At 30.6% G+C, this 18,450-nt stretch overlaps 1 protein-coding gene and 1 pseudogene across 1 annotated transcript; both read right to left on the reverse strand.

Annotated features, from left to right (window-relative positions):
- Positions 1 to 728: 728 nt before the first annotated feature.
- LOC112095436 lies at positions 729 to 2,592 on the reverse strand (annotated as a pseudogene).
- Positions 2,593 to 11,943: 9,351 nt separating this feature from the next.
- LOC18055479 (seed lectin) lies at positions 11,944 to 13,178 on the reverse strand. Its single transcript, XM_006450769.2, has 2 exons — positions 12,729 to 13,178; positions 11,944 to 12,450 (listed from the first exon to the last, which is right to left on the reverse strand). The coding sequence occupies exons 1-2, from the start codon at positions 13,123 to 13,125 to the stop codon at positions 12,032 to 12,034; spliced, it is 816 nt and encodes a 271-aa protein (XP_006450832.1). The 5' UTR covers positions 13,126 to 13,178; the 3' UTR covers positions 11,944 to 12,031.
- Between the last annotated feature and the right edge of the window lie 5,272 nt (positions 13,179 to 18,450).

An 18,450-nucleotide genomic window follows, 5' to 3' on the forward strand; every position in this document is an offset into this window, starting at 1 on the left:
TGATCAGACAAATTATCGAACGTATTATGTTTTAAAAATATTTTCTAAAACTTCCCCCTACGTAAAGAATATTTCGATCGCAAAACGTCAGAATATGCGTAGTAATGTTGCTTGCACGGAAAGTTTAGCAAGTATTTATTTTATGTGGGGTTGGTAATCAATTGAAACGGGACGAGACACACAAGTGACAAGAATCTAGCTGTAATGTTGACTGTGTAAATGAAAGCTTGTATGGGACTCCGGACACAGCACAGCTGGCAAATTATAAAATGCCAACTGGGATTTTGACCCTTTACAAAATTGGGTGCGAAAAAGGTTGGCCACAGATTCTTCTCCCTCGGCTTTATTCTTCACCCATTTGTTATAAAAGTTCCCCAGCTTTAAAATGTGTTTGGTAATCAATTAATTTAAAGACATGGACAATGAGGCCAAGAAAGAGGAAAGATGATTTACAGTACCTGAGCTGCAATCAGCAGGTATTGTTATTAAACGAGCTGATATAATTAATCAGTGTATCATTTCAGTAGTTGCATTCAATTTCATTATGCAAGATCCCAGATTGCCAATGGAATCACGCTGCGGCACAGGGAGAGATCCTTTTGATAGTAACAGATTAATGTACCTAAGCAATTCATGCTCTGTGTGATATCTATGAAATATTAAAAAGCAATAGAAGGTTCTGTTTAGAACTCAAACAATGTAATTAATATAGCGAAGATCATTGCAAAAAAAAATGTAGAAGCACGGATTTGCCACCAGCAAAAACTTTGAAAAGCTTTTCAATATCCGCCAAGGTGGTTTTGTTTCATCAAAGGAAGCAGTGGCCTAAGAGACAAAAAAACTCCCTCAATCTGATGACAGCAGAAAGTCATACATTACTCAACCAATCAACAAAAAATATGGAAGACAAACTCACAGTGTTGGAATATCTACAACCCAAAGATTCATTTCACTCTTGTAAGGAGCGTTGGCAATGGCATGTGCATCTGCACACTTCACCTTCACAGTGTCAATGAAGGGAAGCCCTCAGCTTTTTCAACCCAAGTGCCGGCTAGTCCATGGATTCATTGAGCAATAGTTTTAAGGCCTCCAGGTCCGTGTTTCCGAGTAATGGACTAATGACTACAAAGAAAAGTTTTATTCAAGCAAAGCAAAGTCAGTTCGTTGGGCATGTTTTGTGGCGCAGAAAATATGAATGCACATGTTTGTGACAAAATCCTTGAGCTGGATAAGGTTCTGCAGTCTCAAAACTGTCCATAAATTAGAGAACAGTTTCCAGTCTCTCCACAGTTTTCCAATCTCTACGCAGGCAGTCCTCTAAAGTAAAACAGAAATACGACAGGAATAACAATAATCTCTTACTCGAGGAGTGCAGATGTTGCTGGTAGCCTTGTCCTTGCGGATATGCCTCTCCGTAGTCTGCATTGCCATTCCCAGAGCAGATTTCCCTGAAGAATCAATACTAGTTTCAGGTAAGTTTCCTTTGAAGTGGATAGCCGAATGCCAAGTATGGTAATAATCTATCTTCCGAGCATACAATAGCCAGAGGCATTAATTTACCTACAAAAATATAGCCGTCTCTACCCACGATTCCTGCATCACAATTCCGTTTTTGTCCAAACAGCAGAGTAACCGGGCTTCTAGATGTGTTATTTCACTAGCGATCCTTTCGGGACCTTGACTTGTCAAACGTCAATAATCCTCTCTGGCATCATCCTCTTATACTCTTGAGAGGTAGCCGAAAATGCTGCATGAGGACTCCATACCCCATTGGCACACCAAACCTCTAAGCAAAGCCCACCACAAATGTAATCCCCCCCGTCGTCCGGAGGCTTCAGCATTGCCAACACCAACAAATCCGATGCTATAACAACCTTAATCCCATTCGCACAAGCATTCTTAATGAACTCCCCATAATCCAAAACTTACCCGGATACTGGACCAAAACTCTACATACATCACCCGACTTGTAATCAATATCTTTAAGATCCGAAAAAACAAGTTTATGATCAAAACCATCAGCTCTAGTAACACAAATGTCAATTGTTTGAGGGTGGCAATTGCTAGCAATAATAAAAGTCTTCTTCCTTCCCTTCTGTATGCTATTGCTCATAGCCATTGCCTCAGCAGTAGCAATTCCCTCATCGAGCAACGAGGCACTTGACCTAGGCAATCCAGTAAGATCCGTAATAATGGTCTAGAAATTAAGCAGAGACTCAAGTCTTCCTTGAGAAATCTCAGCCTGGTATATGATATACTAAGTGTACCAACCCCATACCAATAAATGACTTATAAACCTGATGAGCGTAATTTATTGATATCTTTCCCCTCTAATCATATATTAATTAGTCTTTTGTCATTATATTTTTAATTAATTTATTTATTTTTATTGAACAGGAAAATTAACTGGGCATTGAAAAATAAATAAAGCTTAAAGGATTAAATTGGAAGAGAAATAAAAGATTATCGCACGAGTGGGCTTCGGATATTAAGGGCCAAAAATTAAGAGGACAAAGAATTAATTTGTTAGAATTTAATCCAAATTGAAATGGGATCCATCAAACTCACTGAGAATTGAAGCAATACTGCCATTATAGTTGGCACGTGCATGGCACTAAAATGGAATGAAAATCCTAATCTGATTCTAAGAGGAGGTGGCAGCACAATCATGTATAAGCATCATCACGCCCAATAAGAGAAGAGGAGGAGGAGAATCGGAAGACAGAGAGAAGAATTAGAGCGGCAGCCGCATGATGGGTTCAATAAATTCTACTGTCATCAATCTCTTTATGTCTTTTTAATTTTTTATACTGGAGTCCCGTTCAATAAAAATTACCTTTTAACTCAATTAATTTCCTACATTTATGGTTATTATTTCACATATTTAGTTGAATAGTATTATGTTGAGTTTATTTATTGGAGTGAGAGTGAAGAGTGTGAATTCATTCTATTATAATGTTTATTTGCTTAATTAAATAGATGAGTGAGAGTCTCATTCTGTGGGTACCACTTAATTTTGAAGTGTGCAGTGACATTCCCACTCTTAGGAGAGCCCACTCCTACTTTTCCTTTTTTTATCATTCCTTTATTAAATATAGTATAATTATATTTATTTAAATAAAATAATGTTACATTTACTTAAAAATTATAATATTATATATATATATATATATATATATATATATATAAGTATACTATTATAATACTATTTAATAATATTACATTTATTAAAAATAATAATATTTAACTTGTTTGAATATAATAAGATTATATTTATAAAGAATTAATAATATTACTATATTTTTATTTAATTTTAATAGTATTATATTTATTTAATCCTAATAATTAATGATAATAAATAGTGTATTCTAAGAAAAAATAATTTATTTTACAAATATATTTTTTAATTCACTTTGTACCTAAATGCTATAATTCTTTAAATAAGGGGTAAAATTAAGACAAAGTAAGCACATAAATGAGGTTCTAATTTATATTCCACACTTTTCATTTCACTGTAAGTAAACAACTTACTCCCACTCTCACTCCGCACTATCAATCCTAGGATTCTGACTCTTCATGATTCTCAATTCAATCCAAGAAGTAAATGCTACCTTAATGTTTTTCACAAATTCTATCATACATTATTGATTGTTGGAATTAATATTTAACTAAACATATGCTTGGATCCATAAAGTTTATAAGTGATTATCTTTGATTATGTGTCTTTCATTAAATTATTTACACAGAGTGCTTATGAAAGCTTTAATTGTTTATTATTCAATATTATTTATATGGTATGCTTAAATATCATACTATAAAGCAAAAAAAAAAAAAAACCTATGTAAGATTAATTTTTATTAGGCTTAATTGTTATATTCATGAGTAGATATACATTGACCAAACAATACTACAATTTATAAAAGAAGCTTATAAGATTAAATAAATACTTTTAACCATTAGATGAGGCATACCAAATATGTATTAATTCTTAAAATCGATAAACTGATGGATAAGGTGAAGAATAGGGTGGGGAGGCTGAACCATATCTTACGATTCTTAACTAATACATGAATTAAATTTAAAAGTTATGGCTCATTTGGAAATTAAATGTAGAAGAATTAATGGGCAGAGTAGACACATCGTTCCAAGTTCGTGAGGGTAGAAAATCAAATCACAAGGATTCTTATCCTTCCAATATGTCAATCTCATCTGTCATTTAATATACCCTTAAGCAATGCTAAAGTGGCCAATAGGAATGCAGAATTCTCATTCGGGTCAGTAGTCTCCCAATAGGAAAAGTGACCCAACCCAATAAACTAAAAGAAGTAGAGTTAAGTTTGGTCCGTTTGGAAAAGAGAAAGGAATTAGGTCTCTATCCTGATTTTAATTCAGGTCAAGGAATTGGACTGTACTTAAATATCTGTATCAATTGGGACACATGATTTTATTAAATAATAATTATTGTTTATTTTTAATTGAAAAAAATAAAAAAATTAAAAACCCACCGCCTCACTTATACATTTTAATCGCATTATAGTATGTGTTTTATTTGTTTTTGTTATTGACTTTTTTCTTTTAAAACTAACGTTCAAGGAATTTGGGTTCAACCAGACTAAATTAAGAACTGAGTCAAAAGTGGAAAAGATATCCAGCATTGGGTATGGAAACAAAATGTTGATCCCCAAACTCGACTTACTGCCAACCCCTAGTGGATAGTTGGGAGGGAACTCTTAGTTAACTGTACTTATGTTTTTATTTCCAAAAATGATATGCAATCTCCGCATTGTTTTTTATTAATTCCTCTCCATTTAAGAAAAAAAATGTGGGTTTACCTACTGAACTAGGTGGCCACAGTTTTAAACCCACAATTTTTTCCCTTTTTTATTAGTTGGTAAAATCTCTAATATAAAAATAAGAGATTTGTAATTTGAATCCTTCTCACAGGGATAGAAAGAAATTGATTTGCTCTAAGACTACAACTAAAAAAAAAAAATTACTAAATGAATCTTTTTTTCAATGATTGTCGTTTGCATTCAAAATTATAATATAAAAATATCCAATTTTATTTTATCTAATGACCCGATCAATTAAGTCATGTTTTTTATCCCCCAAAAAGCCGAAAAAAATGTTGTGCTAAATTCACACTGAATGTTTAATGAATAGACCCACAATAGAGAGTTGGATAGAGACCATCTTGAATGACCCACTTCATAATTCAAGGCAACCCACAGGTAAAGGGCTTGAGTTGAGCTATTAGCACCCTCCTATTATCCTTTTGAAACCCCACTTTCATATTTACAAATTTATCCTCTAGTTAAATTACAATAAAAGACGAGTGTAATTCAGTTAAATCCAAATGTATAATTTAAAAGAACTCTTCACTACACCCACGTTGTTAAGAATTCTCTCACAAACCATTTTTTTTCCATTCTAGGATATTAATTTTCATTTCTGTAAATTTTCTCGCAATTACTTAATCATTTCTGCGCCGATGACCACTAAGAAATAACTAAATTCTAAAATCATTAATTTTCTTTTCGCCAGTCAAATTTTTTTTTTTATACGCAACTTATTTTTGTATTCTATTTTGTTGTCGTGTTGTTTTTTTTTTTATGGTTGATTTCTTGACGAATATAGATCCGACAAGGAGATGCTTGTCTCGATTAGAGAATGATGAATAAAGGAAGTGATTATATTGGCATGGAGGTTGAGCAACAGGATGAAGGACTTCGGAATTGTGCAGTAAGAAAAATAAGAGAGAAATTAGGAAGACTTTTGTTTTGGATTTTAACGGTTCAATGGGGAACAAAATTCATAAAGTTACTTGTGAAAAATGTGCTTTAAGAAGTTGTTGAGAGGTGTTAATATCACCACAAGAAAATTGAGAGAATGGGTGTATGAAAAATAAGTTTCATTAAGGTTATTTTTGTCAGCAACGAAGGTGTTAAAAGCATTTTCAAAGGTAAGGCTATTTTAACATATTAAAACACTTTTTAAACTCGTTTACTCTTTAAACTAATCACTGAAATTTAAAAATTAAAATTTTACTCTATATACCCACCTAAATATTAAATATATCTTTAACAACCAAATTCTATCCTAATGTAATTACTATACAAAACATCGTTAACCTGGATTTTTCAATTTACTTAATAAAAACATGAAAATAAAGTCTAGTCTAAATCAATCAAACAAAATTTAAGTTTTAGAGCTTTCCGGCCAAAAAAGTATGCGCAATTTATTATTAATTAATGAAATCAAGCATTTGGGATTGAATTAATTTAAACAAATCAAATAAAAAATTGTGAAAGGTAAATTTCTCTCTCTAGCCCTCTTTTTCAGAGTTATCTCTATAACTTAGATTAATTACATGGGATCAAGATCCATTATTACCTTTTGAAGGCTTGAAACCATTGCTTTGAGTTAGCCACACAACTTGAATTTCCTTATTCTTAAAAGTTGACTTTTGCCCAACTAGAAAATCAAAGACAAGAGGTTACAATAACTTCAAAATCTCAATCCAAGAATTGGATTTATTTAATTTAATTGTATAGTTTAATCATTTGTAGAGACATTCATAAATTAAAAAAAAGGAGAAATCCGTATAAGTCTAGAATTTAAGGGATAAAGATGGATGATGAAGTAAAAAAGAGTTTAGAGATGGATGTATAGAGTAAATTATTTCATTTAATTGCATAATTTTATCCTTAATAGTAAATTCATTAACGAATATTTTGAAAATAAATATTTTCCTGTAAAGATGGGTTTGAAGAATATTTTGGTCAGTTCAAATAGTCCTATTTATTTTTTATTGTTCTAAAATTTTTTAATAAGATATTTATAAAAAGAATTTTATGAAATTTTTAGTGGTTGCCAATAGTCTTATTCAAAAGGTTTTCAGCCTCGCGAAAGGCCACCAACAAAAATGGAAGAAAAACTGAAACCCAATTGATCGATCATATTTGTCTTTTCTATATGTGCAATATGGGCGTGTTTTGTATTGTTTTCCAGCTGTGGTTCTACGTTTTCCAAAGTAGACCAAAAAAAAAAAACATGTTTGGTGGGGGCGTGGGGCTGTTGAAAATCCAGAAAATGAATATATATATTCTCATTCTCTTAATTTTGTGAGAGAAAATAAGAATAGAAGGGGAAAGTTCGAAAAAAAAAGAGGGACTGTGTCATTAAATTGGTACTTCGAGTCAACCCCAATTGATAAATGGGTAATTTTTAAAAACCTCTCTTGAGGTTTGTGCTTGTTGTAAATAGATGGCGAGAATTTATTTATTTGTAAAAAACTCCCTACCGTCAGTTAACTTTAACATTGACTGTTAGTTGACTGTGCAAAGACAATATTACCCTTAACAACAATTTGTAGACGGAAATAACTAAAAAAAAATTAAAATTATTAGCACGAAAAGCACAAACCCTATTTTTTGACAATTTTATCCTTGTCAATTCTAAAGATTTACAATATCATAGGTAAAGATTATAACTATTTCATTTTCAAGTTTTTAATTTTATCTTTTTTGTAGAACCTTTAAGAAAATATCAATAATTTAAAGATGATTTTTAAAATTTTTAATTTTATCTTTCTTGTAAAAACTTTAAGAAAATATCAATAATTTAAAAAGGGTAAAATAGTCAATAATTTTAATTTTTTTTAGTTATTTCCGTTTACAAATTATTGTTAAGGGTAATATTGTCTTTGCATAGTCAACTAACGGTCAATGTTAAAGTTAACTAACGGTAGGGTTTTTTTATAAATAAATAAATTATCGCCATCTACTTGCAACAAGCCCAAATTTCAGGGGATGTTTTTAAAAATTACCCAGAAGAGAAATAGCCAAAGTCATGGGTGAGATTGACGGGAAGACCATCAATTTTTTTCAAAATTATTCCCGAAAGAGTGATAATTAATCTTTGATTTTATGTGTTTGACCATCGATAATTTCTCAGCTTTTGACCTTTTTTCCCTCCTCATGAATCCGTCATCGTCTTCGTTAACCCAACCGGCTCAAATGGTAGCACATTTCTACTGTGTATATCGTGTTTAAAACCGTAGTCTCCAGATTACATAAGTTGAAATCCAACGACCATTTCAAATGGGGAGAATAAAAGGGGGTACCTTACCATAGGGATAAAGCCAGCTGAACCCATATGTCCTATGGTAATTAATAATATTATTTATTACTAATTTCATTTGTAATTTATTTTAATCAGATTCGCAATGATAATAAGATTATTAAAAAAAAAAAACAGAGTACTAATTGTATCGAACAATGAAATTTAAAACACAACATATTGTAAAAAAATTTCACCCAAAACACTTTCATTATTTTCGTATTTTGGATAAATTACCGAATATGTTTTTTTTTACAGTTTTCATTTATATACTATTTTAAAAACAAATTACTAAATCCCCTTCACCTTTGAAAACATCACATTAAGAACATTATTATGGCTTTTATTATGTTACATAAACATGTAACATACATGATTATGTAGCAGCCGTTGGATGAAAATTCAACGGTTGTGAAAATAATATGATTTTATTATCTTATATTTCCATAGGATTTTTATTCAATGGCTGCTACATCATACATGATTATGTAATATAACAATTTTATATTATTATTCTTCTCCAAAACATCACATCAAATATAAAAACACTAGTTAAAAAATAATTATAATTCCAAATGCACCCTAAAAGTTTTGTAATTTGCCGTATTAATTTGAGTATCCGACACTAACGATGGACACGACATGACCCATCAAATGTTGGCCCACACGGGCTCATGGGTCGGCAATTTGGTGGGCTGGGTCGTGCCGTGCCCACCTTTTTTTAAGGGCCCAACATGGCCCACGACACGGGCCCGCTCGTGCCGTACCCAAAAAAAGCCTACCAACTTTTTTTCCCCTTTAAATTCACATGTCCAATGTGCCTTAAACAAGCCCACGTGTCTGACGTGCTTTATTTAAGCCTACATGTCTAACGTGCTTTTTAAGCCCATCAGTTTAATAATAATAATAATAATAATAATAATAATAATTATTATTATTAGTATTATTATTATTTCATAGATCATAGTAATAATTAATGAAGAAACAAAATTACAAGTCATAGAATAACAATTACACCTAATTTTATTTGAACAACTAATATTATATTTTTTAATTTATCATAAAAATATTTCATTCATAATTTTTTTTTGTGTATAAATATGAAAAATATTCACTCACAAATGAAACATATCTCCATTAACTATTGACTAATTTATGACTTCATAAATGAAATATTGATGTCGTAAAATTTTTAATTTATCATTTATAAAATCATGGTATTTATAATTTTATTTATTAAAATCATGATATGTATTTGTTCATTTAATAAATTATAAACATAAAAAATTAGAATATTTATTTAAACTAGGACTTAAATTAATTTTTAAAATCTTGTGCTAAAAAAAATATTAAAAATTTTAATTTAAAAATAATTGTAAAATCATAACATTTTATATTTATTTTTCACTTTTTTTTTTAATTTTTATATACTTTGGCTCATGTCCATTGATGGCCCACGGGCTGCGTGTTAGCCTACCAACGAAACGTGTTTATTATGTGTTTTTTGACGTGCCGAATTTTGTCTCATCTCTAATTGTGCCATGCTTTTAAGGGTCACGTGCCTAAAATTATTGGTCCGGCACGGCTCACGTGCGTGTCGTGCCGTGCTGCGTGCCTTACCAAAATATATTTGTGTCGTGCCGTGTTGTACGGATACATATCGTGCCAGGTGCCGCTCGGCCCATTGGCCATCTTTATCCGACATCGATCAGTTAATTAAGGTTGTGTACAGGTGTGTGTGTGTGTGAAAGGTCTAGGCACATGAGATCTGATGAGGCCTCTGGCCTACAAAGACGAGCAAATCATTATAAAATGACAATGTCCATACGAAGATATGAATAAGCGTTATAATCTCGTGACTTTAATTCAGTCCATGCAATCCGCATCGTGAATAAAGGGGTGACTCTTGGACCTAACACGTGGCATGTTTCTTCATCTTGGAAATTGGTGATATCTTATCTTCGACGGCTCCAAAGCAACGGAACATTGTGATTCACTTAAATATTCACGTTTTTTTTTAGGCGATTCGATTTCAATTTCATATACTCTTTAGGATAATATGATTTTCTGGACCTTGTGAACTATATAATTTAGATATTTAGATAATTCAATTGTACATCGTGAGCGATTTCTCTTTTTCACATATCAATTCAATTGTATGGCGTTAGGATAACACAATGGAGATTTGATTAGAACTCCAAAATACATCCAATAAACGAAATGGGTTTGAATAATTTTACACAACAATCTTACTTTTGACAAAATATTGAGTTACTTTCACAACACCTCTTCCACTTCCACATACACGAAAGCCAATCAATAGCCCTATATATAATTAAGTCATATAAACTATTTGGGGCTCCACGAAGTGTTTTATTTCTCTGTTAATATGCAGTAAAATCTCAATGAATACTAAAGTTTGGAGACTCTAAATCTAAACAATTTAGTAATTGTGGAAAATATTATATAATTAATTAAAAGATTAATAATTTATTAGTTTATGAAGATATTTTTTATTTTCAAAAATATATGATCACATTTATAGTATTGATTTGTCTTGATTTTATATTTATTATGTTTTATTTGAATATTAATTAATTGTCTTACATTGATTGTAATAAGATTATTATAGACCTTTTATTTTTTCATGATAAGAGTTATAGTTGTACTATATATGGAATCCGTCTTGCGCAAAGAAACACTCAAAGTGATATTAACATTGAATAATTTCCATTGCAAAATGACGATACCAATTGATTTTTTTTTTTTTTGCGTTAAAAAAAATAGAGATGAGATTCAAGTCAAATTAAATCCAAAAAGAATCTAATAGTTTTAAGAGCACATCTCACAAAAACCACGTATGCATATATTATATGATTTAATTTTATATTAGGGTGATTATTAATTTATATATTACGTGTCTCCTGTGGAATCACATGGATTTTTAAAAATATTAATTTATAGATTTTATTGAATTATTAACACGTTGGCCCTAAGTCGGAAATAACAAAAATTATTATTTAATTGAGATTTTTAATTTATTGACCATTAATTTTTTAAGATTGTACTGTAATTAGTTGGTCTTTTTTCAATGCAAAATAAATTGACAAATCATATAAATGAAGTGACATATGGCTTACCACAATTTCTTTCTTAATTAATTTATCAAGGATATGATAAAAGCAAAATGAAAAGATGATCAGCGCTAAGGCCTAATTTATACAAAATGTTTAATGCTTTGATAACATAAAAAGTAAGTAATCATCATCGTAAATTAGGGATTCATCTTCCAAATATATATGCATGTTATATTGGCAATGATTTTGCCATATATAAATGTCATTATGGATATTAGCCAAATATATCTTGATTAAGAAAGAATCTTTGATGTGCATTCTTATCACACATTTCATATTTATTATCCATGAAAGTATGCACTACGCTATAAATGTATGAATCCAGATTTTTATTAAAGTTGACACTGTTAAATTTTTTTGTGAATTTGAGAGTTCACGATGTTGTAAACCACTAAATTTACACACTAATTCGTGCGGATATCTGCAGGAGGGAAGGACTGTCCATGTAAATATCTGTTGTGATGCGTACATTGTTTCCATGTATGGTTGAATTTTCATTTTATGATTTCCAGTATGAGAAGAGAATTTTGGTCGGATAAAGAACAGAACGAGGAAAAAGAAAAAGAAGACATCAAAAGTTCAAAGCTGCAACGTAATCAATAGAAGCTGAATATGAACATTTCTACACAAGTACATGCAGAACATCTCAGATAGCAAGCCAACAATATTAATCTTAGTCAGCTTCTAGAGCCATGTCACTTTATTGACGATATTAGTTATTTTTATTTATTATAATTTTTTATGTGACATGGTTTTTCAAGGACGGTTTAGAATTATATTGGCATCGCCAGGTTTTGCTCCTCCAGAGAAGAAGAAGGCAATGGGAACGTTGTGAAGGTCCAATCAAGCACCTGATGGCTTTCTGAAAAGTCGGGCCCTGTGGATGCTGTGAAGCCAACATAGACTGAGCTTGGAATTGTTTCTGACAAGAGGATAGGTCTTTCAATAAGCTTCTGAAGTGGGTTCCCCGCATATGCCACATAAACATAGAGTATTTTCGTCCATCCATCGTAATAAATGTGAACCTGGATCGGTCTTCCACTTTTGAGATCAATACCAGAGCTGTCGAGACTCTTGGCTGGATTCGATGTTAAGTTTGCTATGTCAATGCCCATATGGTTAGCATCTGGATCAGACCAGTAGTCGTTCTTGTAAGTGTCCAGCTCCACGGCTAATTGCGAAACACCGTTACCTACACACAATTTGTAAACATAATTAGTGTGTGTGTGTGTAAAAGAAATGATATATCAAGTGGCGATCTGATCTAGGATTTTGATTTGATTAAAGTCGGAGATAACAAGAGAATTTATAATTAAAAGTATGTTAATGCCGCTGTTGGCAACTTGTCCTAGAATTTAATCCTGAATTATGAGTCTCAATTGGAAAATTTTGCTTGATGTATTCATCATTTTGTTTATTATTTGACTGCTATTATATATAACATGCGCCCATGCATGCATGTGTCAGTACTCAGTCCAAGATTTCCGCCGGCGGAGTTTTCAGTTGGAGGGCTGGTATCGGTTGCAAAAACAAACGTCATGCCATCTGCAGAATCCGTTGTATTTGGGTAGGGTGAGATCCTAATGGTGAAGGTGGTACTAATCATAGCTGGCCATGCAGTCACAGGCTGGCTGTATAAAACCCGTCCAACCTTTTTTAGCGGCAGCTGATCTGGCGATTCTGGTGAAGGGTCTGATGTGAGGCTCAAGTAGCCATAACTTGGAGTCACTGCGCCCATGCAAATTAGGCTGCCATCGCTACAACTTTTTGGGTTGAATGAGGAAAATGAGAAGCTAACAGGTGGATCCACAGGGATTGATGAAGAAGCACTGGGAAGAAAAATTGAAAGGAGTAGTAGGAAAATCATTTTGTTTGGGACGAAAATTTGAGGGCTACTTCTCGAATGGCATTGCTCAACATCACATGTACTTATATAGCATTTATTTTACTTTATGGATAAAAGTTTTCCCCTAATCTCATCTTTTATTTGAGTAAATATATTTGTATGATTTATAATTGGTAATAGAAAATATAACAATTAAGTAAATCTTATTCATGTATTAAATATATATATATATATAAATTTAAAACATATATAAAAATATCTTTATCTATTAAGTTGTGCTTTTTTCCCAAAAAAAAAAAAGTTGTGCCGAATTCACGTTCGCATATATTTTATTTGAGTTTTTTCCTAATCTAATATGATATTTTATTTGAGTAAATATATTTGTAAGATTAATAATTAGTAAAGGATAATATAATAATTAAATAAATTTTAATCATGTATTAATATATATAGTCTCTGATTGGAATAGCCTCTTTTAATTTTTTTTGGTTTGGCTGCACATGGTGGGCTCCACCATGTGCAGCCACAGCTGGCCACCAGCCTCTCTCCCGGATATTGTTCCAATTCGGAATCCCGGATTGAAACAGTACTATATATATAAACTTGAAGTATATATTAAAATATCTTTATCTATTCAGTTGTGCCTTTTTTTCAAAAAAACTTTTTTGCCAAATTCACGTTTGCTAAATAGGCCGACAATATAGGTGTGCAATTAAGTAGGGATGACAATGGGGAGGGGATCAACATTCCCATACCCATTCCCGATATTCTGCATATGTCCCCATCCACTTTTTGTTCTCGTCAGAATTATTTGAGGGAATCTTCGTCCCCTCCCCGAATAATAACAAGAGATCTCCGAAGGTCTCTAATCCCTGAATAACTGAATTTTTTGTTTGTTTTCAAACTTAATTTAATCATATTAACTTAAAAATATATAAAATGAAAGTGAAATTGATCATGAATATTTCATTCTACTCCTTCAAACTTTTGGTATATATATTATTCAAATAATGATTTTCAAAATAAAATTTAAATAATGTGATTTTTATACAATATTTACGTGATTGTTGTTTATGAGTAATGATGCCTGCTGATCACCAGCTATGGCGCAACAAATCCCCATGTGTGGCTGCTAGTTGACGTTGCGATGAGTTAGGCTACTTAGCCACTAACAACGCAACATGCTAATTGACGTTGCTATGAAAGAGTACTCTATCTTAAATCGGTTCCAACATAATCAAATGGCTCTAAAGTAGCCATAGCTATCAGTTAATTAAGCTAGTATGCTTGTGTGTCTGAGATCTAGGGGGCTGATATATGATGAGCCTTTGGCCGGCAAAGACAAGCAAATCATTGAAAAATGACAATGTTTTTACGAAGACATGAATATACGTTATAATTTCGTGACTTGAATTTAATCCCTTCAATCCGCATCATGAATATAGGAGTGGCTCTTGGATCTCACACGTGCCGTGTTTCTTCATCTTGGAAATTGATGATTATCTTATCTTCGACGGCGCCAAAGCAACGGAACATTGTGATTCACTTAAATATTCACGTTTTTTTTAGGCTATTTTAGATTTCAATTTTATATACTCTTTAGGATAATATAATTTTCTGGACTGTGTGAACTATAATTTAGAATTTTAGATAATTCAATTGTACATCGTGAGCGAATTCTCTTTTTAACATATCAATTCAATTGTACGGCATTAGAATAACATACTGGAGATTTGATCAGAACTCCAAAATACATCCAGTTAACGAAATGGGATTTGAATATTAATTTCACACAACAACGTTACTTTTGACAAGATATTGAGTTACTTTCAAAATTAAATCTAAAAATGAAACACTCAAAGCGATATTGACATTAAATAATTTATGTTGCAAAATGATGATATCAATTGATTTTTTTTCATGTTAATAAAAAAATTAGAGACGAGTTTCAATTCAAAATTAAATCCAACAAGAAACTAATAGTTTTAAGAGTACATTTCACAAAAACCACGTAGACATATATTATATGACTTAAATTTTACATTCGGTAAATATTAAATTTTACATGGAAAAATGTGGTTTTTAAAAAATATTATCTTATAGATTTTATTAAATTATTAACACGTTGGCCCTAAGTAAGAAATAACAAAAACTATTATTTAATTAAGATTATTAATTTATCAAGCATTAAGATCGTATTGTAATTAACTGGTCTTTTCTCAATGCAAAATAAATTAACAAATCATATAAATGAAGTGACATATGGCATACTACAATTTCTTTCTTAGCTAATCTGGCGAGGATATTGTAAAAGCAAAATAAAAATATGATCGGCCTAAGGCCTAATTTATACAAAATATTTAATAACATAAAAGCAAGTAATCAAGCATCGAAATTAGGGATTCGTCTTCCAATATATAAGCATGTTATATTGGCAATGATTTTGTCATATATAAATGTCATTATGGATATAGTCAAATATATCCTGATTTAGAAAGACTTTTGATGTGGATTCTTATCAGATACTTCATTTTTATTATCCATAGATGTCAGAATGAATTTTCATGCGAATTTTGGAGTCCACAACGTTGTGAAACTCTAAATTCACACAATATCAGTACGAACATCGAATGAGAAAATGAATGTACATGATATTTCTAACGGTGCGTTTACTTTTCGGATTCGGGAATCAGAATCCGGAATCGAAATAATTGATGGCATTTACTTCGCAAATATGAAGTAGGAATCGGAATCGGAATGGTGGGGCCCACCACTATTTGGGAATGGGGAATAGGAGATTGTTTCCCGTGTAGAGGTGGGAATGAGTCTCTCATTCTTAGGATTAACCATTTTGCCCTCCCCCAAAATTAAAAATGCCAACTTTATCCTCTTTTATAATTAATTAATTAATATACTATTATAGTTAATTAATATAATATATTATGATTAATTAATGTATAAATATATTATTAACTATAATTATTAAAAATTACAGTTCTTGAATAAATAATCACAATAATTAATATATTATTATTGTAATTAATTAATTAATATACTATTATAATAATTATTAATAAAATTATTATAAGTAATTCATATATTATTAATTAATTAATATATTTTTACTAATAATTAATATATTATTAACAATAATTATAATTATAATTTTTGAATAAATAATCACAATAATTAATATATATTGTTATTGTAATTAATTAATTAATTAATATAATATTATAATAATAAAAATATAATTATTATAATTAATTCATATATTATTATTATTATAATTAATATAATTAATTAAATAAATAATATAATTATTACTACTAATTAATATATTAATATATTATTAACAATAATGATTAATAATTATAATTTTGAATAAATAATCATAATAATTAATATATTATTTTAATTAAGTAATTAATATTAATATTATTAGTTAATATATTTTTATAATAATTGTTAATATAGTTATTATAATTAATTAATTACATTTTTTACAATTAATTAATATATTAGTTAATAATAATTATGACAATAAACCATTAAGTATTTTTTAGTAATTTGTTACAATTTAACTCATTCCGATTTCGATTCCAAGACAAAGTAAACATATTAATGACAATCCAGTTCATTCCGATTTCGATTCCTATAATTCAAATAAACAACTTATTTGTATTTTCATTCCAGCCCATTCACATTATTGTCCATTCCGATTCCAGCTCATTCCAATTTTAGTTTAGTAAACGCAGCATAAATGTCTGGTTAAATTTTTATTTTATGATTTCCACTATGAGAAGAGAATTTTGGTCCGATAAAGAAGAGAACAAGAGAAAGGAAAAGAAAAAGAAGACATCAAAAGTTCAAAGCTGCAACGTAATCAATAGAAACTGAATATGAACATTTCTACACAAGCACATACAGTACATCTCAGATAGCAAGCCAACAATATTAATCTTCGTCGTTGCTATCGTTTTATTCAATATTTATATACAAAGCCATTTCACTTTATTGACGATATTAATTGTTATTTATTATAATTTATGTGACATGGTTTTTCAAGGACAGATTAGAATTTTATTGGCATCATCAGGTTTTGCTCCTTGAGGGGAGAACAAGTCATCCGTATTTGGAGCAACAATAAATAAAATAAATAACTCTGTTCGGTGGAAGCAGGCTGAAAATAGCCCAACTAAACCACTATAATTTAGAAGGGGAAGTAAGGCTGCTTGTATCGTGAGTGATTGGATTGTTGATTAATTATTTTTTGAAGTCTCAAAACTTGGTTTCCTTGACGATCATCATGGAAAACTAACGTTTACAAATTAGTTTGGCAAGTTGGCTTGTAAATGTATGAAGGAGAAAAAAAGTAGCCAAATTAATGGCTAACCGTTGACGGGAAGACCATCAAATTTTCAGAAATTTTTTCAAAATCTAGACCCGAGGGTTTTCCATTATCAAAAAAAGAAAAAAAACCGAAGCTCTTTCTCTGTGCTAGATTTTGCAACCGATGCAGTCTTGACCTCTCGTAATTATACCGATACTTTTTGTGTACTTCTAATTCCAACTACTTCCTGTAAGCAGCAATATCTTGAGACTATTTTAGGAGTCCTTCACTCAAGTATAACAATTATTCTTGAAAGATTGATAATAAGTCTTTGACTTTGTGTGTTTAACCACGGATAATTTTTTGGCTTTTGACATTTTCACCCTCATCCTCAATTCATCTTCATCTTCATCAACAGAACTAACTCAAATGGTAGCACATTTCTACTATGTGTATCACGTTTAAAACTATATCCTTTGGATTCTATAAGTTCAAATCCAACGACCATTTCAAATGGGGATAGAAAATGGGGTACCTTACCACCACGGTTAAGGTAGGTAGCTGGACCTATATGTATTACGGTAATTAATAAATATTTTTATTACTAATTTCATTTGTAATTTATTTTAATTAGATTTGTAATGATAATAGGAATATAAAAAAGAACAAAAACTAGATGCATTGCAGAGCAAAAAATAGAAATTAATATATTATAAAAAAAATTCACCAAACACATTTTTATTATTTTGATATTTTCAAACAAACTACCAAATTTACTTTTTATATATATTTTTTCTTTTTCATTTGATATCTTATCTTGAAAACAAAATACCAAATGCCTTTTCCTTTTAAGAACATCACACCAAAAATATCATTTTTCTCCTCTAAAAAAAATTATAAAAAAGCACAAAATAAAAAAAAATAATGCCAACCACACTCTAAAGGTTTTGTAATTTGCAATATCTGACGCCTATCAATGAATTAAGATTGTCTATGTTCTAAGGAGATGATAT

The sequence above is a fragment of the Citrus clementina genome, unplaced genomic scaffold, assembly GCF_000493195.1.
Source record: "Citrus clementina cultivar Clemenules unplaced genomic scaffold, Citrus_clementina_v1.0 scaffold_1, whole genome shotgun sequence".
Classification (NCBI taxonomy): domain Eukaryota; kingdom Viridiplantae; phylum Streptophyta; class Magnoliopsida; order Sapindales; family Rutaceae; genus Citrus; species Citrus x clementina.